Raw genomic sequence first — 18,139 nt, 5'->3', positions numbered from 1 at the left:
CTCCTTGTTCCTAATTGTCTTTTAATTCTGACCATCAATTAAGATCTACCGGTTGAAAATATCCCACATCAGCATAACAGTGCTTGAGTATGTATGGGTGCATATTATACCACACGGCCATTTCCAAATGTCGCACAATAACTTATCCTAAATATGGTTGGGAATACAATCAAAATTTTAATGACTCTAGGAGTGATTCTAGATAGGCCGATAATCACTTGGGTTTTCGACCGAAATGGTCTTCCAACTATTGCTCCACCAACTAAATTTTTTTTTTCAATAGTCTTCGAACTTTTCATTTGATGTCAAAACGGTCCTACTGTCAAAGTCTATCAATCATTCCGTTAGCTTGCGGGGCAAAAATGAAAACCTATGAATGGGGGTGTTTTTCTCCCTATCCCCGTCTTTTTATCTCTCTCCGTCATCCTCTCTTTCTCTCTCTCCCCCCATCTCTGTAACCAACTCATATATGAATTTGGGGTTGTTTTTGTTGGATATGGCTTATATTTGAATCTGATTGGCTTGATTTTCGGGGCTCCTATGGGCTTGAAGTTGTTACTTTGTGTGAGAGATTGAGGGGGATGGGAAAGGGGGGCTTATTTGAGGATGGGGTCGTGATGAGATGAGGGGTGGGGGCTGTGTTATTACTTTTTTTAATTGGGTAAATTACTCAAATGGTCCTCAAACTTATACCCGATGTACATTTTGGTCCCTTAATTAAATTATTCGTTCAAATGGTCCATCAACTCTATATTAATCGCTCCATTGATCCTACTGTTAAATTATGTTAATGTTGCCGTCAAATGTAAGAGTAAAACTGTCCATAACTGTCCTATGTTCCCCAAATAGGTGCTAAAGTGGTGATACAGTGGTGATAAAGGGGTGATACATAGGTCAAAAGTCTTATTTACCCCCACAATTGTAGCATGTGCTGCTCACATGACTAAATTTAACAGAAAATGTAACAATATGACCAAAGCAACAATTAATAAAAAGTTGGTGGACCATTTGAACGAATAATTTAGTTTAGGGACCAAAATGTAAATCGGGTACAAATTTGAGGACCATTTGAGTAATTTGCCCATTTTAAATTTCTAGTTTTTTTAAACCTTTGTTTTAAGTTTATAATATTTTTAGGGTTAATTACTGTAGACGTCCGTGAACTATGGCCCCAGTTGCAATTGGGTCTGCGAACTAATTTTTGTGGCAAAGACATACTTTAATTAGACAATTAGTTGCAATTGGGTCCTACCGTCCAATTCTGTCAATTTATCCGTTAAAATGAGGGGTAAAAGCATCCTTTCGAGTTAAATAAATAATATACAGTTTGTAAAATTAAAAAGAAAAACTAAAAAAATCGAAAAATAATAATAATAATAAAATAAATAAATAAACTTAAAAATAAAAAATCCAAATCCAAATTCCTCTCTCTCAGCTCTTCCTCTCTGTCTCTCCCTCTCTCCTCTGCAACCCATTCCCCCTCCTCCTTAGTCCACCCCCTCAAAACCCAAATCCAAACCCAACCTGCAACCCACCCCCCATCGTCCAACCCGCAGAACCCAAAACCCACCCGCAACCCCATCCGCTCAAGCTCTCCTCCTCCGCTGCCGCCGTAACAGCGGCAGCACCCTTGGCTCCAAAATGAACGCCGTGGCCAAATCCAACGTCGTCAGCTTCTGCACCTGCTTCGCTATCTACGCCAGGTGCTGCGACTCCAGCTTCACCACCGAGCTCATGATGGCCATACATCTACGAGTCCCCTATACCTCTTGTGAAGTCACCACCACCACCGGTTTACATTTATGCATCTCCCCCACCTCCAATTCACTATTAAGCATAGACCGATCATGTAAGTGAAAAGCTTCATTGTCTCTTGCTATCATTTACATTTGCAATTATCATCAAACCATTTTAGTTTTGGGTTATTAATTTCCAATTGCAATTGCAGGTTTTAATTTAAACAGTGGAATAAAGGAAGGCTCCCAAAGTGGAAAATTGAGGCATCAAGCTTCCAATCCAAGTCCATTCAATAAGGGTATGGTAGAAACTTCAATGATCCTGTTGTGATTTTATTTCTCCGATTTTGCTCTAATTCTTTTTAGATGTTCATATCTCGAAAGCTTTTGAAAAATTCTCCTTTTGTTTGTTGTTTGTTGAACTGATGAATTTGTGAACTGGGTTTTGTTGGTGTTTGTGATTAGATATTTTCGTATAACCTGCATGTGGGTTTTAGGTGTTTCATTTTTCTAAACTTGTGAAGATGGAGGTGGGGTTGTTAGGGTTAATGATGGATGAAGAAGGTGGAGTTGGGGTCAATGATGGATGAAGAACCCAAAAGGACGCTTTTACCCCTCATTTTGACGGATAAATTGACAGAGTTGGACGGTAGGACTCAATTGCAACTCATTGTCTAATTAAAGTATGTCTTTGCCACAAAAATTAGTTCGCGGACCCAATTGTAACTGGGGCCATAGTTCACGGACGTCTACAGTAATTAACCCATATTTTTAAATTGTACTTTTATATTTTTTAGGCAAAAAGTCCAATTTACCCCTAAAATTTGAGCATGTGTCATCCACATGATTCAATTTAACGGAAAATTGGATGGGAGGACCATTTTGATACCAAGTGAAGAGTAGGAGGATGATTTTGAAATGAAAATTTTAGTTGGTGGACCAAAATATTACTAGAGCAATAGTTGGGGGACCATTTCAATCAAAAACCTAATCACTTTGGGCTCATTTGAGTGATTTTAGCATAATCACTTTATGTTAGTAGTGCTTTTACACAAGATCAATTTATTGTTTGGCTACCAACATAGAAGTGCTTTTATACTGTAAAAAAGTGATTTTGATGTTATTCGTAGCGTTTGGCTTCCTAAAGTTTTTCATAATCAAACATTTTAAAATTGATAACCAATCACATAATATTAAATCTTGGGCATTCTTAACCGAAAATTGAAAATATATAGCTTCAAATAATACCAAATGTTTCGTTAAAATAACAAATATCAAGTAGACATAAGAAGATTTACAATTCTCTCCCGTTCGTCATCCATCTCTCGTGCACAAGTTACATTTTCTTCTACAATAGTCTCTTCCGTACTAGTCCCTTCTTTATCTTTTGGGGGAAGTAGCTCTTCATCATCATCATATGGTTGGAACTTTACACCCGTCATTGAATGAATTTTTATGAACTTATAGAGAGCCATTGAAGCAACAACGACTTGCAATTTTTTTTTCCAAAGGAAAATTATGAATTTGATGTACCATTCTCCATTGGTTTTTCCAAACACCAAATGTTCTTTCAATTGTGCATCTTAGAGATGAATGTCTATGACTGAAGATTTCTTTCTTCCTCTTGGTTGGTTTCTGTTGTGAAATTATTGCAAGCACACAATCCACATAAGTAATATAGAGATAAGTGAAGTGTCGTTCCCATGAATATTGTAATTTCCTTTTAGAAGAGTCTGGTGCGGCACAAAATATAGCAAACAAAGCTTTTCAAATTGTCATGTAGGTCAACAAACTTTAATTTGAAGAGTTTGGTTTGCTACTACTGTTGGAGATGCTCTAAGGTTAGTTTTTACTCTTTTTTTTATTCCATTGATGAAATTATAACTCTTGCCACGTCCTCGCTAGAGTGATGTCGTATCTTCATAAATAAATAAAAAGAATTAACATGACAATATTCATTAATTGACATGACATGATTGCAAAGATGCCACATAAGGTGGTCAATCATGTGGGTTGCCTAAAAAAAAATGTGGTCAATCTTGTGTGCCTAAATAGGTGGTTTGGGTACATGTGCCTCTGATTTTCTATGGATCTTGGTTAATCTAATTCGATAATAATCTAATCTGACTTAGTATGAAGTATAATTTAGTTTTTCTATGCCTTATATGTGTAAATGTGTAATTTTAGTTTTATAGCACTAGGAATACACTTAAAACTAATATTTATGATACTATATATATAATTTATATAAAAAGTAGATAAATATAATAAAAGAACAAGGCTACTAATGAAATTTTGATTGTACATCTCAAAATAAAATCTGATGTGTAATTGATATAGATTGATAAGTCAATATGATAGTCCGAATACGATCCAAATCTAATAATCGAATTATAAATGAATTTGGATTTGAATTAAGGTATATCTGATCCAAATCTAATAATCGAATTATAAATGAATTTGGATTTGAATTAAGGTATATCTGATCCGTTTACATGTCTAGGTATGACTAAAAACCACAAAAGAAAAAAGAAAATCGGTACTCATTCGAACAAACAAAGAAAATTAAAGATGGCAATAATAAATCAAGAATGGCCAATAGGCCATTTCAATAATTTTTGGCCTCCTATTAATTAAAGCAGCATCAAATATCCATGTAAATTAATAGGTGCAGAATCTGCTAAATCCAGAAAAAAATCAAGGGAGTAGAGGTAAACTCCAAATCACATAAAATGAATGAGAATTAACATTGACAGCCCTAGACTGCCCGAACCCAACTTTTCTTGCCATAAACTACACTCCATATATATATATATATATATATATATATAGAGAGAGAGAGAGAGAGAGAGAGAGAGAGAGAGAGAGAGAGAGAGAGAGAGAGAGAGTTGTGATGATGGAGGGTTTAAGTTTGAGAAGGGTATTGACGGTGGGCATGACAGTGGCCATGGTGATAATGTTGAGAGCTGAGATGGGTAATGCCAGTGAGAAAATGCATTATGTTGGAGGAAGCAAGACAAGTTGGGGGCCATCAAACGTTAACCTCACAGAGTGGTCTTCTCACGAAACATTTTACGTTGGTGATTGGCTCTGTAAGTTAATTTTATTCTCTCTTTCTCTTCATCTTCATCATCATCATCATCATCATCATTTATCCTTTTTCTTTGATTACTGCTTGTTAATTTGTTTGTTTGTTTGTTTCATAAGAAAATAAATTATTCATAAAACCCACAAGCAAAAATTATTCTCACTGTTAGTCATATCCCTTAATTCTCTCTTACTTTTTCTTAGGTTGTACCTTTTTTTTTCATTTTTATATGGGCTCCTCTCCAATTGCACCTGTTAATATTATTTTTCAAAGGCATTTCTCATATCTTTCCCAAATAATTATATCTCAATTTATATAACTCTTGGCCAACAGGGTCCAGCCCGATGGAATAGTCTTAATTTGCAAACTAGTGGTTTCAAGTTCGAAACCCCCTCTTCATTGTAATTTAGACTGTCGCTGGTGTTAAAAAATAATGTATCCTCTTGTGTTGGTTAATTTCCTGAACATAAACCCCATAATTAATCATCAAATTATTCAAATTTTTGAGACAGTACATGGAACCCAAACCAGTAAAAATTAAATACCTTCAAAATTTGTAACGTTCAATCAAGAAAAATATTTGGCTTTGTATATCTCTCCCCCTTAATTAGGGCTGGTCCTAAGTAGAGCTGGCAAACGGGTCGTTTTAACGGGTTCCGGGTCGTTAACGGGTTAACCCGTTTTCTTAACGGGTTGACACGAACACGACCCGTTAAGTTAACGGGTGACAAATACTAGACCCAAACACGACCCGTTACAATTCGCGAATATCCGACACGACCCGTTAACCCGTTAAGAATAAACCAGAAAAAAAAAAAAAAAAAAAAAAAAAAAACTATCACAGCTTCTCTACCAACACGCCTTCTCTGTCTTTTTTCCCCCAAACCCCAACCCTAACTTTTCTTCCCTCTTTCCCTCTTCATTTCAGTCCTCTCACCCCAAAACAGTATATATCTCTCTCTCACAGATATCTTAAAAACTCAACAACTAAATAAATTGAGGAAGAAAGAAAATTCAAAATTAACTGAGAGAACCAAAACCAACAACTCTAGAATCAATCACCCTCTGTGGACCGACCTAGATACCTCCTCCTTGATCCCTGGTGGCTGGGTTGGCGAAGTCATCCCTGGTGGCTGGGTTGGCGGAGTCTATTGAGTGGAGAGAAGAAGAGCAGAAGAGAATCTTGACAAAAAGATAGCAGAAGAGAAAAAGAGAAGAACATAGCAGAAGAGAAGAACGAGAGGAAGAAGAAAAGGAAAAGGGGAAAGAAGAAAAAGACAAAAAGGTAAGAAGAAAAAGACACGGAAAGAAGAAAGAAAAGGGGAAGAAGAAAAGAAAAGAAAAATATTTTGCAAAATTACAAAATTAACCTTCTTAACGGGTGGTAACGGGTTAACCCGTTTTCGACCCGAAACGACCCGTTAGCTTAACGGGTGGCTAACGGGTTCACCCGTTTTCAACCCGACCCAATAAGCTCAACCCAAATACTGATAATTTCGTGCGAATTCGTGTCGTGTTAACGGGTCGTGTGCAATATTGCCGGGTCTAGTCCTAAGCTTTCGGCACCCTCAGTGAACTCTCAAAACAGAACTACATATTCACACAAATCACCCCAGAAATATACACTCATACGCAAATCTATGTCCAAAAAAACATAAAACACTCCACTGAATAAATCTATATATATATATATAAAGCAATGGTAAAACATTCAAAATATTAGAGAATGCTCTTGGTTAATGCAAACATTAAGAATTAAAATTATTAATTAAATGAGAATAATATGGTAAATTCACATTTTTCATATTAAAAAAATTAAAATTAAAAGAAAAACCATATAATGGATACTATTTTTCTGGAACACAACTACCCATTATCTTTTTTAATTCTAAAATAAAAATACATTCAAGGGTTACTGTAGGTATATCGTTTAGTTTTGATGTGGTCCAAATATTTTTTTTTTTTTTGTAAGTTTTCAAAACTTTCATATGGGTCAAAATTCAGAAAATTTTGGTGTCATGAGCCCTTGTACACCCAAAATCTCTCAAAAAAGCCATGGCCTTGGGCCGGCCCTGCAGCCTCTGCCTTTCATGCGTTTTATTGTATACAACTGGAAATGTCAAATGTTCCTCCTACCTTAATCGGATTATGTATGTTCTTCAAATCAATCAAAACCACAGCTGATATTAGTGCGTATTTAATTTTAAGTATTCATTACCTATGAAATTAATTGAAGGTGGTAAATGTTATTAGATTTTGGATATGACAAGTACCAGTATAATGTGCTGGAGGTGAACGAGACAAGTTATGAAAAATGCATCGACAAAGATTTCATAAAAAATATAACAGGTGGTGCGGGAAGAGATGTGTTTAATCTCACACAAACAAAAACCTACTACTTCCTAAGCGGTGGGGGCTATTGCTTTCAAGGGTTGAAGGTTGCCGTCAACGTCCTCCGACCAATGCCGCCTGCCCCGGCACCGACGTCTACTTCTTCTTCTTCTACTTCTACTACTGCTACTTTTTCTTCGTCGCTACTCCTCCTCCTGTTGCTGCTTTTAATTGTAATTTAGTACTAGTGCTTTGCTATTCATTTGGAACATTTGAACATTTGGAAGGACGTTTTGTTTTAAGTTTTAGGCAGCGAATTTGTTTGATTAAATAGCACTTGCAGACTTTGTTGCATTAATATGATTCTCCTTTTTGTTTCATTTAATAAAATTTTTGGAATTTTCACATATAAGCTCTTGATAACTTTACATTTGAGAGAAAAACCCTTCAAAAAAAAAAAATTAAATAAAACTTTCGAAAAAGCATTATGCTGTACTTTTAAATGGAAAAATAATAACACACCAAAAACCAATTAAGAAATTACAAATAGCTAGTTGAGGGCTTTAAATTAAGAAACACAGGGATATTTCTAGTTTACTAAACAAAATTAGGGCTAAATTATTTTTAGAAGGTTGCCAATTATGTCAATATACTAATGTTTGTTTCCATATTTTTTTAAATTTGCAAAACATGTTAAGACTGGTTGTTACACATTTTCTTGGGGATTTCTTTTGGCAGAATATTACACATTAAATATAGTTACACTGTAAAATGTGTGTACACAGTTATTAATATTGAATTTGTTGCTTCTGTAGACATATTTGGTCATTGGGTGAAAACAGGATTTGAACTGTATGAGATCTAATCTTCTACTGTTCTTTACTAGTTTAGAAATCCAAAAGGAACTCGAAATCATCCAGGAATTAAGACATTTAAATTTCGCTAAAATAGTTTCATTATAGGACTTGAAGTATAAGGGAAGAACGTAATATAGTTATAGTATTTTTATGAAATCGATTAATTAGTAGATTTTTTTTTTATACCACGTATATGCCTTTAATAATTCAGAAAAAAAGGATAAAAGTAAAAGAGTTCAATGAAGTAAGAAATCTTACAATTAATTACACCTCGAAAGCCCTTGATAAGGAACTATCATATGAAATAGAATCATATGATTTTCGAGCTGTTTATTTTTTTTTTAAATTGACAAGGTCTAGAGAGTTTCCGTGGGTAAAAGGAAGATACCAACTCTAGAGATAGAAAGGATGATAGAAGTATTCACAATGATTTGGATTGCAACATGCAAAGCATGACCTGGTAGTTATGCTGAAGAAAAGACAAACTTCATCCAATATGATCCAACATGATATCTTTATTTCTTGAGCACACATCAAGGATTTTCTTGTGGAGTTGTAAAATCGATAATTATAACATAAAATTGCATAAAGGGTTATATCTTTTTACACACCTTTAGGATGTGCAAGCCCAAAGAATCATGCTCAACAGGTACAACGACAACAACATAACATACCCCTTTTCTCATTTTTCTGGTACCTTTTTGCATGAGACATGCATGCTCTGCTACCTTTTAAGCATGGAGGGTTTGATTTTTAGCAAGGCCATAAATTAATCCAGAGAGAGAGAGAGAGAGAGAGAGAATGGAGGGTTTGAAAAGTAGAGTTAGGTGGTTGATGATTTTGATGGTGATGATTAGAATGCTGCATGTTGATTGCAGGCAGCCTGTGCTTCATAAAGTTGGAGGGGGAAGGTTCACTTGGGCTCCCAATATTAACTTCACAGAGTGGTCTAGTCACGAGAACTTCTATGTGGGTGATTGGCTTTGTAAGTTTCTCTCTCATATCACAAACATCAGATTGATTTTTACCTCCAATATAATAATTTGCTAACCTTCACAAGCAATTTTCTATGTCCAATTAATCCAGATTTTGGGTTTGATAAGTATACCTACAATGTTCTTGAGGTGAACAAGACTAGCTATGATAATTGCATTGACAAAGATTTCATATATAATGTTACAAGAGGCGGGCGGGACGTGTATAACTTGACGGAGGCGAATACATATTTCTTTCTCAGCAGCCGAGGTTACTGCTTTGAGGGAATGAAGGTGGCTGTTCAAGTTCGGGAAGTCCCACCAGAACCACTTCTGCTTAACCATGGTTTTCGATCATACGTCTACATTCATGCTATTCTACTAGCAACACTTGCCACTGCTTGTGCATGCATACTTCCCTTCTAGTTAAATGACATTACCAGCATGCATGAGTTGAGGTAGTGGGAACAAATATACTAGAGCCTAGCTAGCCTCTGATATTGTAGATTTAATGGTTCTCAAAACTCTAGTTATTTAGCTCTATGCAAAGCCACTGCACTACTTTGCATCTAAAGAGAACACGAGTAAGGAATGATATTCAAAATAAGGCAAAGCTATCTAAGATGTACCCCAAACCACACAAAGAAGCTGCTACTTTCAATCTTCGCATCAATAACCTACTTTCTCATGCCCCGATTGGCTAGCACAGAGCTTAAAGCATAAATTTCAACTGGTATCGCAACTAAGCTCATACACCTCAAATTGCACAACCCTAAACACTTCAGCAGAGCACAAGCCTGGAGCTAAAAGAACAAACCAAACCCTCAAGACCAACCACAAAATACAAATGCCACAAAATACACAAATGCCAACAGAAATTATGTCATAATCCCATAAGTTTGGCTACACACAGTCAACATGAAGGTCAACCAGCAATTAAAGCCTGACAAACGCAGGGTACTAGTACACTAATACAAGCTTACTACCGTCGGTTCAAACCTCCTATGGTGGGAGGGTACACAAAAAACTATATACAAAGTGTTCTGAGTAGTCTTAATATGCTCAAGGCTCAGAGATCTCAGCAGAAAAACATGGAACTGGACACATTCTCCTTCAGCCTGGGCAGTTGAGGGACAGGAACTGCTCCAGCAGAGGTCACACCGCCATGGCTCGAGGATGTCTCAGATGCATCTTCAAATTTCATGAACTGTCCCATCTGAGTGGCGGCCAAGTGAGCATAGCAAACAGGAGCAACTGAAAAGAAAAATATTAAATCAAGGGATTAAAATTTACTTAAAATTCAACAAGATCAAAGGATCTCATTTGCAGCTTGGCATGTTACGATGCCCATTACAATAACAGCATAAATATCAAGCAGAGGATTGCAGTAGGATCAGAACAAAGTACTCCAACTTACCTACAGAAATGGCAGTGGTACTTCTTTGGTATCTGCAATCATGACAATTATGATTCAGAAGAATCCTAATTATTAATTAAGGCTAAAAGTAAGCAATATATCCCATTCACTTACACATATGAAAGAGAATGCACTAGCTCCTGCAGATCATCTGCTGAGAAACCTACTTCGTCTAAAAGAACATGATAATGTGTAGGCCTCGTGGTCCCCTTAAAAAAACAGGTTAAGAGCAAACCAAGTTAATATAACTTGTCATACTATTCCAGACAGCAGATAAGCAGCAAAAATAAGTTCTGAACCATTACATCTGAGATTTAACACTCCTACAATCATAGGTTAATTAAAACACTCACTTTTTGAGTGCTTTTATCATAGCTGTAGAACAAGATGGAAAGGTCCAGGCTTAAGTACTCAAATTTAGCTACTTTACAGCATCTATATGGTTCAAGATATATATATATATATATATGTATTGATACTCACAATCATTCCAGCTTGGGCACAGAGATAAAAGTCATTGTTTCTTGGATGACAAACTTTGTTGTCTATAATGGTTCCTGCAGAAACAATAAATAGTATAGGTATGTTGAATGATGTAAATTATTTAATTTGTATGCTTGTGCCTGCCTACCAGGAGGAACATTGTCAGGGGAAGGAGGCTGAAAGAATTTGGTATGGTGGTTCTTCTGAGCAATAATCACCACAAATTTTGGGTTCCAGTTCTCATCGAGAAACTTGCATGCCTGACCAGAAAACAAAAATTGACATCATTTCCAAGTGGAGGACAAATTTGAAGGGCACAATGGTCAGTTCACAAAACCTCAATGATTTGATCCAGTTCAATGTTCAAAACTTGGTTGAATTGAGACTCGCTGACTCCATCCCTAAATCCAATATATAACTAGTCAACAACATGAAGGTATCAGAAGCATAAGTAAAAAACTTCTAAGATGAATCAAGCAGAAAAACTCACAGAATGTGATTAATCAACATGAACTAAAATGTTTATAGCTTATTTATAAAAATTGTTCCAAAGAAACAGATGCCCATAAAAAATTATAAAATATAATTAATCAATACCTACCTGTGGTGTTACAAAGAGTGCCCAATTTTCAATTGATAATTAAAGTATATAACGGAGTACCATACGTTGAACAAAGTTTATAAAAGTAAAAGGCATTTAACTAAGAAAGGGATTCATGAAAAGATTTTAGTTGGAATACCAGGACTGCAGCTTAAAAAGTGCCTGGTTCAGACCAATCTAGTAGCTATGTATTCCATCATTCCAATCCTTACGTATTTGGCATGTCATTTTGGTTCACTTACTATTGAAGCCTCAATACTCTTTAGTGTTTACTACTGTACTAAAAAATAAATAATTAGAATGTGACTTCTAACTCATTGTGTCAGAAAACAAATGCAACATTTTGAATATTTGGCATAGGAAAATTCAAAAGACTGAATGAAACTACTCATATTTAAAAATTACCAATTTAACTCATAACAAATACAATGTTTCCCAGCATTTTGAAAATTTAACTCAGGAGATTCAAAAGACTGAATGAAATTACTGATATTGAAATAACCGTTTTCTACTGGTATGAAAGAGCATGAACAATTAGAAATTCACCCATACTATCATGTTTCTCTTTAAATCTTTCCAATCTGTGCACGCTTTTTTAGTGTACATGCAACTCACACACACACAATATAATACTTAAGCTACGAAACTAAATTGCTGTAAAAATAAATTACAAACAAGATACTTCGACTGTTCCATTTATTTCAAGTTCATAGTTTCAAGCAGCATTTCAGAAAATACAACCACAATTCATTTGATTTTAGGTTCTGTAATGTAAACATACCTGAATATGATGATCTGGTCTGGTTTCTGCTTGCCTGAACTTGTATAGAAGTCCAGAAGCAGCTCTCTGAAATTAGGGAGAAAATTACCATTTGTGTGGTTTGTAAAGTATTTATGAAAACAAAAAGTGAAACAATAATAAAACAAATTGAACATTGGAAAGAAAATGACTTTCTGCTAATCTTCTATCCTACCTCATAATGCCATCATCTTCTGATTCAGAAAGTCGCTTGTATAGGGAGTCTATCATCTCCACCTTGGGGGACTGTGTACGAACAGATGCCCTGTAGCGAGAAATCAGTGGCCATTGCCTGGAGCTGACCACCTTTAATTCCACCATTGAACACACCATATTATAACAGATATCATTGTTTTTCCCATCAAAAGTACCGACATGTGCAGAGTCCAACCGAATTCAGTATAATATCAAAATGAAAGTATAAATTTATTGACATTTAATCCAGAAGATAAAACTTAAACAGCAGTTTACCGCAGCAATTGATGGCACATCAGACTGCCCAGGAGAGCCATGTGACACATCCATCCCAAGAATGATTGTGGGTGCCTTGGAAACCACCGGGATAGAAGGAGAATATTCAACCGCCAACAGTGAATTTAACCCACCAAGCTGCAAGGAATTACAAGGGCAGGTCAACAAGCATGAGAATACAACAAAGAACAAATCCACTCATCCTAATTAGTAATTGCTAGAAAGAGAAAGAACATGGCCATTACTATAACTCACCTTAGCATTGATCTTTAACAGAACATTTGTAAGGTATTGATCATTGACCCTTGTAGGAGCAATGCATTGTGTAACGATTCCATACTCAGCAAGATTCTTCCTCTTCCATGGACCTGGGTGAATCAATAGAAATCATTAACAGGAGGTATTATAATATTTAACATATCAATAATAATATAGGTAAAACAACTCAACCATATAGAGCGCTATTTTTTCTCTCCGGAAGCAAACAAAGAAGGAACTGTGGTTGTCCAGGAAGTTTGGACTGTATATCCTCAAACATTCTCTCAACTCTAACCATAGGTGGGGCACGTCTAGACTGTGGATTCTCTTCAAATACATCAAAAGGAGGCTCTATGCTCTGCCAAAAGGGGAAGAATAGAAAAGAAAAAACAAAATACAAGTTATTAAATAAATAAAGTACTGAGTTACTTGAATACTATGTGTAATGGCAAAACTTACAATTCCCTTCATCTCTCCACATTTGATCAGATCACGGACTAGGCCTTTTAAATCACAGCGTGCGGAGAAGTTGACAACAGCCCACTTTTCTATCTTAGTTGGCTTCACAAGTTTCTGCAGTTCGACAATATATATTAGACCATTGAATCAAACTACTGATCCAATAAAAAAGAAGGGATAGAGGAAGGGGGAACCATCACCTTGTTGTTGAAATTCCACCGCCCATTTCGTGGGAAGAAATCATCCCCATTGCCCACTTTCAACTTTTAAGGAAACCAAAGAAATGAATTAGTAGAAGTACAACAGAAGAGGCAATGCCAAAAGGATAAACTAAACCAATTCACATTAGCAACCATATAGGCTCATAAAGGAAAACATGGCACGTACTCTCGGCGCTGGTAGAACACGGCCTTCCACTTGAGTAAAGCCACTACTAATTGAAACACCACATGAGCGTAGCATCGGTTCAGCATCATAATTGTTGATTTTCAAAGCCTGCAATAGTACTCATCAAACTTGGAGTCAGGGATCCGTATAAAATGAGTAAAAGGTTAAGGGAAGACACCTACATTAGACAAAACACTCATTCTCTCTTGCGGCTTTTGCCTTGATTTCTCCACCAGTGAAGCTCTTTGAAGTGTGGAAAGAGCTTTTGTATAGCGTTGCAAGGACACCAAAGAACAAAGCTGTATGGAAAAATAAAATCAATAAAAACATAAAAGTCAAGGATAAGATTAAACATCATATCTATAGCACCAACTAGAAAGAAAAATAAACTCATCATGTCACCTCCAGGGGGATATAAGTAGGACGCTTTGGCTTCCCAACATTAATACATGGTAGATCAGCAGAATAACGCAACTGTATATTGCGATGATTAGCAAAATAGTCATAAACAGTCACTTCAATTTCTCCATCCTCTCCATCCTTGGCATGTTTGTTTCTCAATGTAAAACTGTATCATACCAGGATAACAAGTGTAGAGTGTTAAGAACATGAACACAAGAAAAAGAGCAGCACCAGTGCAAATTAAAGGGTAGATAAAGCACAAAGACGTAAAAAAGAAAAACGTGGTAACATCAAAAGAATAATATACGTTTGCTCCCGGCATGGCTTCTCACTCAAACCAGTTATCTTGTATTCTAGATTGGATGGACTCGTTTTGACCCTCAAATTCTTGAGTGTCCGTTTAGCCTGGTCAAAGAAACAAGATCAAATTATCAATGAGTAAATAAAAAATATTAACACTGCAGAATGAATAATCAAGGGGTTTGTTACCTTCATCCAGTCAAGTGAAAAAGGATCTCTAACATTTTGGTTGGCAATTAAAAAATCCACCACTGGCCCAGGCTGTATAATCATCGTAGTAGATACATCTGAACATATACGCAATGGAATAGGTGAAAAAAATGGTAAGTTTTGAAAAACATAACAGAACATTAAGTAAGATAGTTACCAATATTCAAAGACAAGCCACCCTGGGTGGTTCTAAAACTTGAATGGAATCCTCTGCAGCCAAGAACACCACCTCCAACATCCGCAAAATTTTTTGGATCATTATGGAAGAAAGATTGGCGAACCAGGAGGCACCCTCTGTTATAATCCAAGATTTCATTAGATATGATCCCATCCAGCCAAAGAATAACATAAACACAAAACTAAGTGCAGGAACAGATGGGAGAAAACAAGGAGAACTTCACTCACTGCTTAGATGCATGCTGTCTTAATATGATGTCCAGTACTCTCAGAGCTTCTTGGGAATTCTCTGATTCTTGACCACGCAGAGCATCTCCAATTGCTTTCATGGGAATCTTTGCAGCATAGCTAATCTCTACATTGAATGTTTTAGACCGATTTGGGCGCCTTAATCTCTTCCGGTCACTCTCATTTGGACTCCCATGACCATCAGGGCTAGTGTTTCCATTATTTCTAAACACAAAAAAGTCCAACCAAATTTAGGGCAAGAAGGTTGAAAGGAGAAGCAACCAACACCAAGGGAAGAAATCCTTTACAATCCTTCCTCATATACCTGTTCGATGGCATATCCTCGAGCACAACAGCAAATTCAAGTTTGTTTCGTGGAAGGGAACCAACAGTGAAGAGGCTCTTCTCCCCATCATAAGCAAAGTCCTTTCCACCTAACTCAGAGTGATAAGTCTCATGCACCCTATCGATTATTCTTCTTCCAGCACCCTTGCCATCAAGAGGACGGCCATCTTCATAAGAAACAGAAACCTATGTACACAAAAATGAGAACAAGTGTAAAACTGATGACTTCAGAACATTAGGAAAAAGATTGGAAAATACAGAAAGTTTATGGGACATACACTGTAGTGGAAGAAGTAACCATCAATATTAGTAACATTCACTTTGAAGTGATTAGTGACCAGAGGTATCTTTGTCCCCTTGGTTCCAAGGCCACGCCTAGCAATTGGAACCCGCACATTTTTCTTCTTAACAGGTTCAGGAATGTTATCTGCTTCAGGACGCAATGGAACAACATCTGGTGGAATAACAGGGGGTGGGGGTGGCAATGCATGCTCTGCCCCATTCACCCCATCTGCCCCATTCACCCCATTTGCCCCATTCACCCCATTCACCCCATTTGCTCCATTTCCATCCGGCTCAAACAAATCCATACCCTTAAATACAAAATAAGTATGCAAATGAGACGCAACAAAATTAAGCATTTTCATGAAGAAGAAAAAAAAGAGTACACGCTTAAGAAACTTGATTCCTAATGCCAAGGGATAATGTTGAAGCAGGAATGGAACTTCCAAATACAGCACCAGCGGTACTAATAACACACTTTGACTACAACAGGGATATATTAAACTTCCTATAAGGTGGCAAACAATAACTAGAAAACCGATCAAGAAGTAAAACCCGAAAAGGCAGTGAAACAACGATGTAACTGCTTGAAAAATTAGAGAAAGAACAATTGCACAGTATGACACTGAATACTAACACCCATAACACATTTATATCTCACCACAAGTTCACTAAATACTGAAAATCTGGGAAACAAAAGGCCTTAGGAAGAAACTTTAACATAGCATCAGAACCCAGAAACTATCTCTACACAATTTAGGCAAGGAAGTTCTTAATCATGCTGATCCAACACAAAAAACTTAAGCAAAAAGTTCAAAAGAACTGCGTAGAACAAAGCACTTAACTGAGCTATTTATAGAAAATAAATGTCTAAGGAAGTTCATACAGAATCACATAGCACTCCAAATACCATATTCAGTAGGTGAGGCCAAAATTGAACGATAACAGAATCTCAACATCATGTAGTGTTCAAATAAAACAAGGCAAAATAATCAAGAGAAGCACTATCTAGAATGCCATGTGGGAAGTCAGAGCTTCTAAGCACCCTTTTTTGTTTCCAGAACTGCAGACTGTATGACAGTAATAAATATGCCTAACAAGGCAAATTTGAGACAAAACTGACTATTTTACACTCGCTAACACCCTAATACAACACAAGCATCACCTTAAGCCTCGATGGAGTATTTAAACCCAAATTGATGTTAACGGATGGTACATAAGACCCTTTCACAACAGAGCACAGTGACCAGAAATCTAACTCAGAATGAGAAAAATTATACACACACTTAAGGTTTTGACAGCTGAAAAACACATGCACATGCAGACAAGTACACAGACCCGTGAAGAGGCTTTGACAAGAATTTTAACGGTGCAGCCCCTTTCACAACATAAAGATACCATAGTGGCAACAGAGCATAGTGACCAGAAATCTAACTCGGAATGAGCAAAATTATACAACACTGAAGGTTTTTACAGCTGAAAAACACATGCAGACAAGTACACAGACTTGTAAAGAGGCTTTGACAAGAATTTTAATGGTGCAGATGATAGAAATAGGAACACGATATCAATAATGGTCTCATAGAGTCAAAATATAAATACATGCTACTGTGGATCACAGAAAACGTAACTGACAATAAAACTTTACATCAAAATCAAAGTTAAAAAAATGGGAAACAAACAAAAAGCCAAAAACACACCTACATGTGAGTTTTAAGGAGAAAGCCAACAAAAATTAGATACATAAGGTGTAGTTTAAGGAAACGCAACTCGACCATGGAAGCTGTAAAAATCTCAAGATTTAAAAGAGTCCAAATTTTAAATAAAATATCAGTACATCAAAAAACCACACATGCATACATCAGAGCAACAACTCAAGACAATTAAAACATACACATGTAAAAAACCTTCGCAAGCGAGAAAAATCCCCCAAAACGAAACCCAAATGCAGAGTGGTTAAAAAGAGTCATTTTGAAGCGCAGTAAGACCCGAAAAAGGGACATGCAAATGAAAAAAATGAAAACTTTACCATTAATATTACCTAAGCGCACAAGAAACCCGCTTCTGAGAAACCCAAACGAGAAAATTCTTCAACCCTGCAAGTAAAACAGTATTAATACACAAGGATCGGTCTTAAAAACCGAGAAATGACCCAAAATCAGTCGAAAACAGAAGTGCATTGCTCAAAACAACAACCACACAGAACAAACAAGAGGAGAAAAGAGAAAGCTCGAGACTTTAACATACTGTAAGCATAAAAAAACCAAAAGGTCAAAACTTTTTTTCAAAAACAAGAAAAAAAAAAAACTTGAACTGCAAACATGAGAAATTTGC

General features: G+C 36.4%; 2 protein-coding genes across 2 annotated transcripts; one reads left to right on the top strand and one right to left on the bottom strand.

Moving 5' to 3' along the window:
* The first annotated feature begins 4,613 nt into the window (after positions 1 to 4,613).
* On the top strand, positions 4,614 to 7,484 carry ENODL20 (early nodulin-like protein 20). Its single transcript, XM_021975078.2, has 2 exons — positions 4,614 to 4,828; positions 7,078 to 7,484. The coding sequence occupies exons 1-2, from the start codon at positions 4,630 to 4,632 to the stop codon at positions 7,395 to 7,397; spliced, it is 519 nt and encodes a 172-aa protein (XP_021830770.2). The 5' UTR covers positions 4,614 to 4,629; the 3' UTR covers positions 7,398 to 7,484.
* Positions 7,485 to 9,844: 2,360 nt separating this feature from the next.
* LOC110770856 (protein argonaute 4) lies at positions 9,845 to 16,116 on the bottom strand. The gene is made up of 22 exons (XM_021975081.2): positions 15,802 to 16,116; positions 15,504 to 15,709; positions 15,179 to 15,403; positions 14,931 to 15,067; positions 14,753 to 14,850; positions 14,571 to 14,668; positions 14,264 to 14,429; positions 14,044 to 14,160; positions 13,862 to 13,969; positions 13,675 to 13,737; positions 13,475 to 13,588; positions 13,208 to 13,373; positions 13,013 to 13,125; positions 12,758 to 12,895; positions 12,462 to 12,592; positions 12,269 to 12,334; positions 11,224 to 11,287; positions 11,035 to 11,146; positions 10,887 to 10,960; positions 10,518 to 10,612; positions 10,404 to 10,435; positions 9,845 to 10,240 (listed from the first exon to the last, which is right to left on the bottom strand). The coding sequence occupies exons 1-22, from the start codon at positions 16,111 to 16,113 to the stop codon at positions 10,065 to 10,067; spliced, it is 2,811 nt and encodes a 936-aa protein (XP_021830773.1). The 5' UTR covers positions 16,114 to 16,116; the 3' UTR covers positions 9,845 to 10,064.
* Positions 16,117 to 18,139: the final 2,023 nt, after the last annotated feature.

Source organism: Prunus avium, chromosome 6, assembly GCF_965620075.1.
Source record: "Prunus avium chromosome 6, drPruAviu1.hap1.1, whole genome shotgun sequence".
NCBI lineage: Eukaryota > Viridiplantae > Streptophyta > Magnoliopsida > Rosales > Rosaceae > Prunus > Prunus avium.
This window is presented reverse-complemented; position numbering and strand designations above follow the sequence as displayed.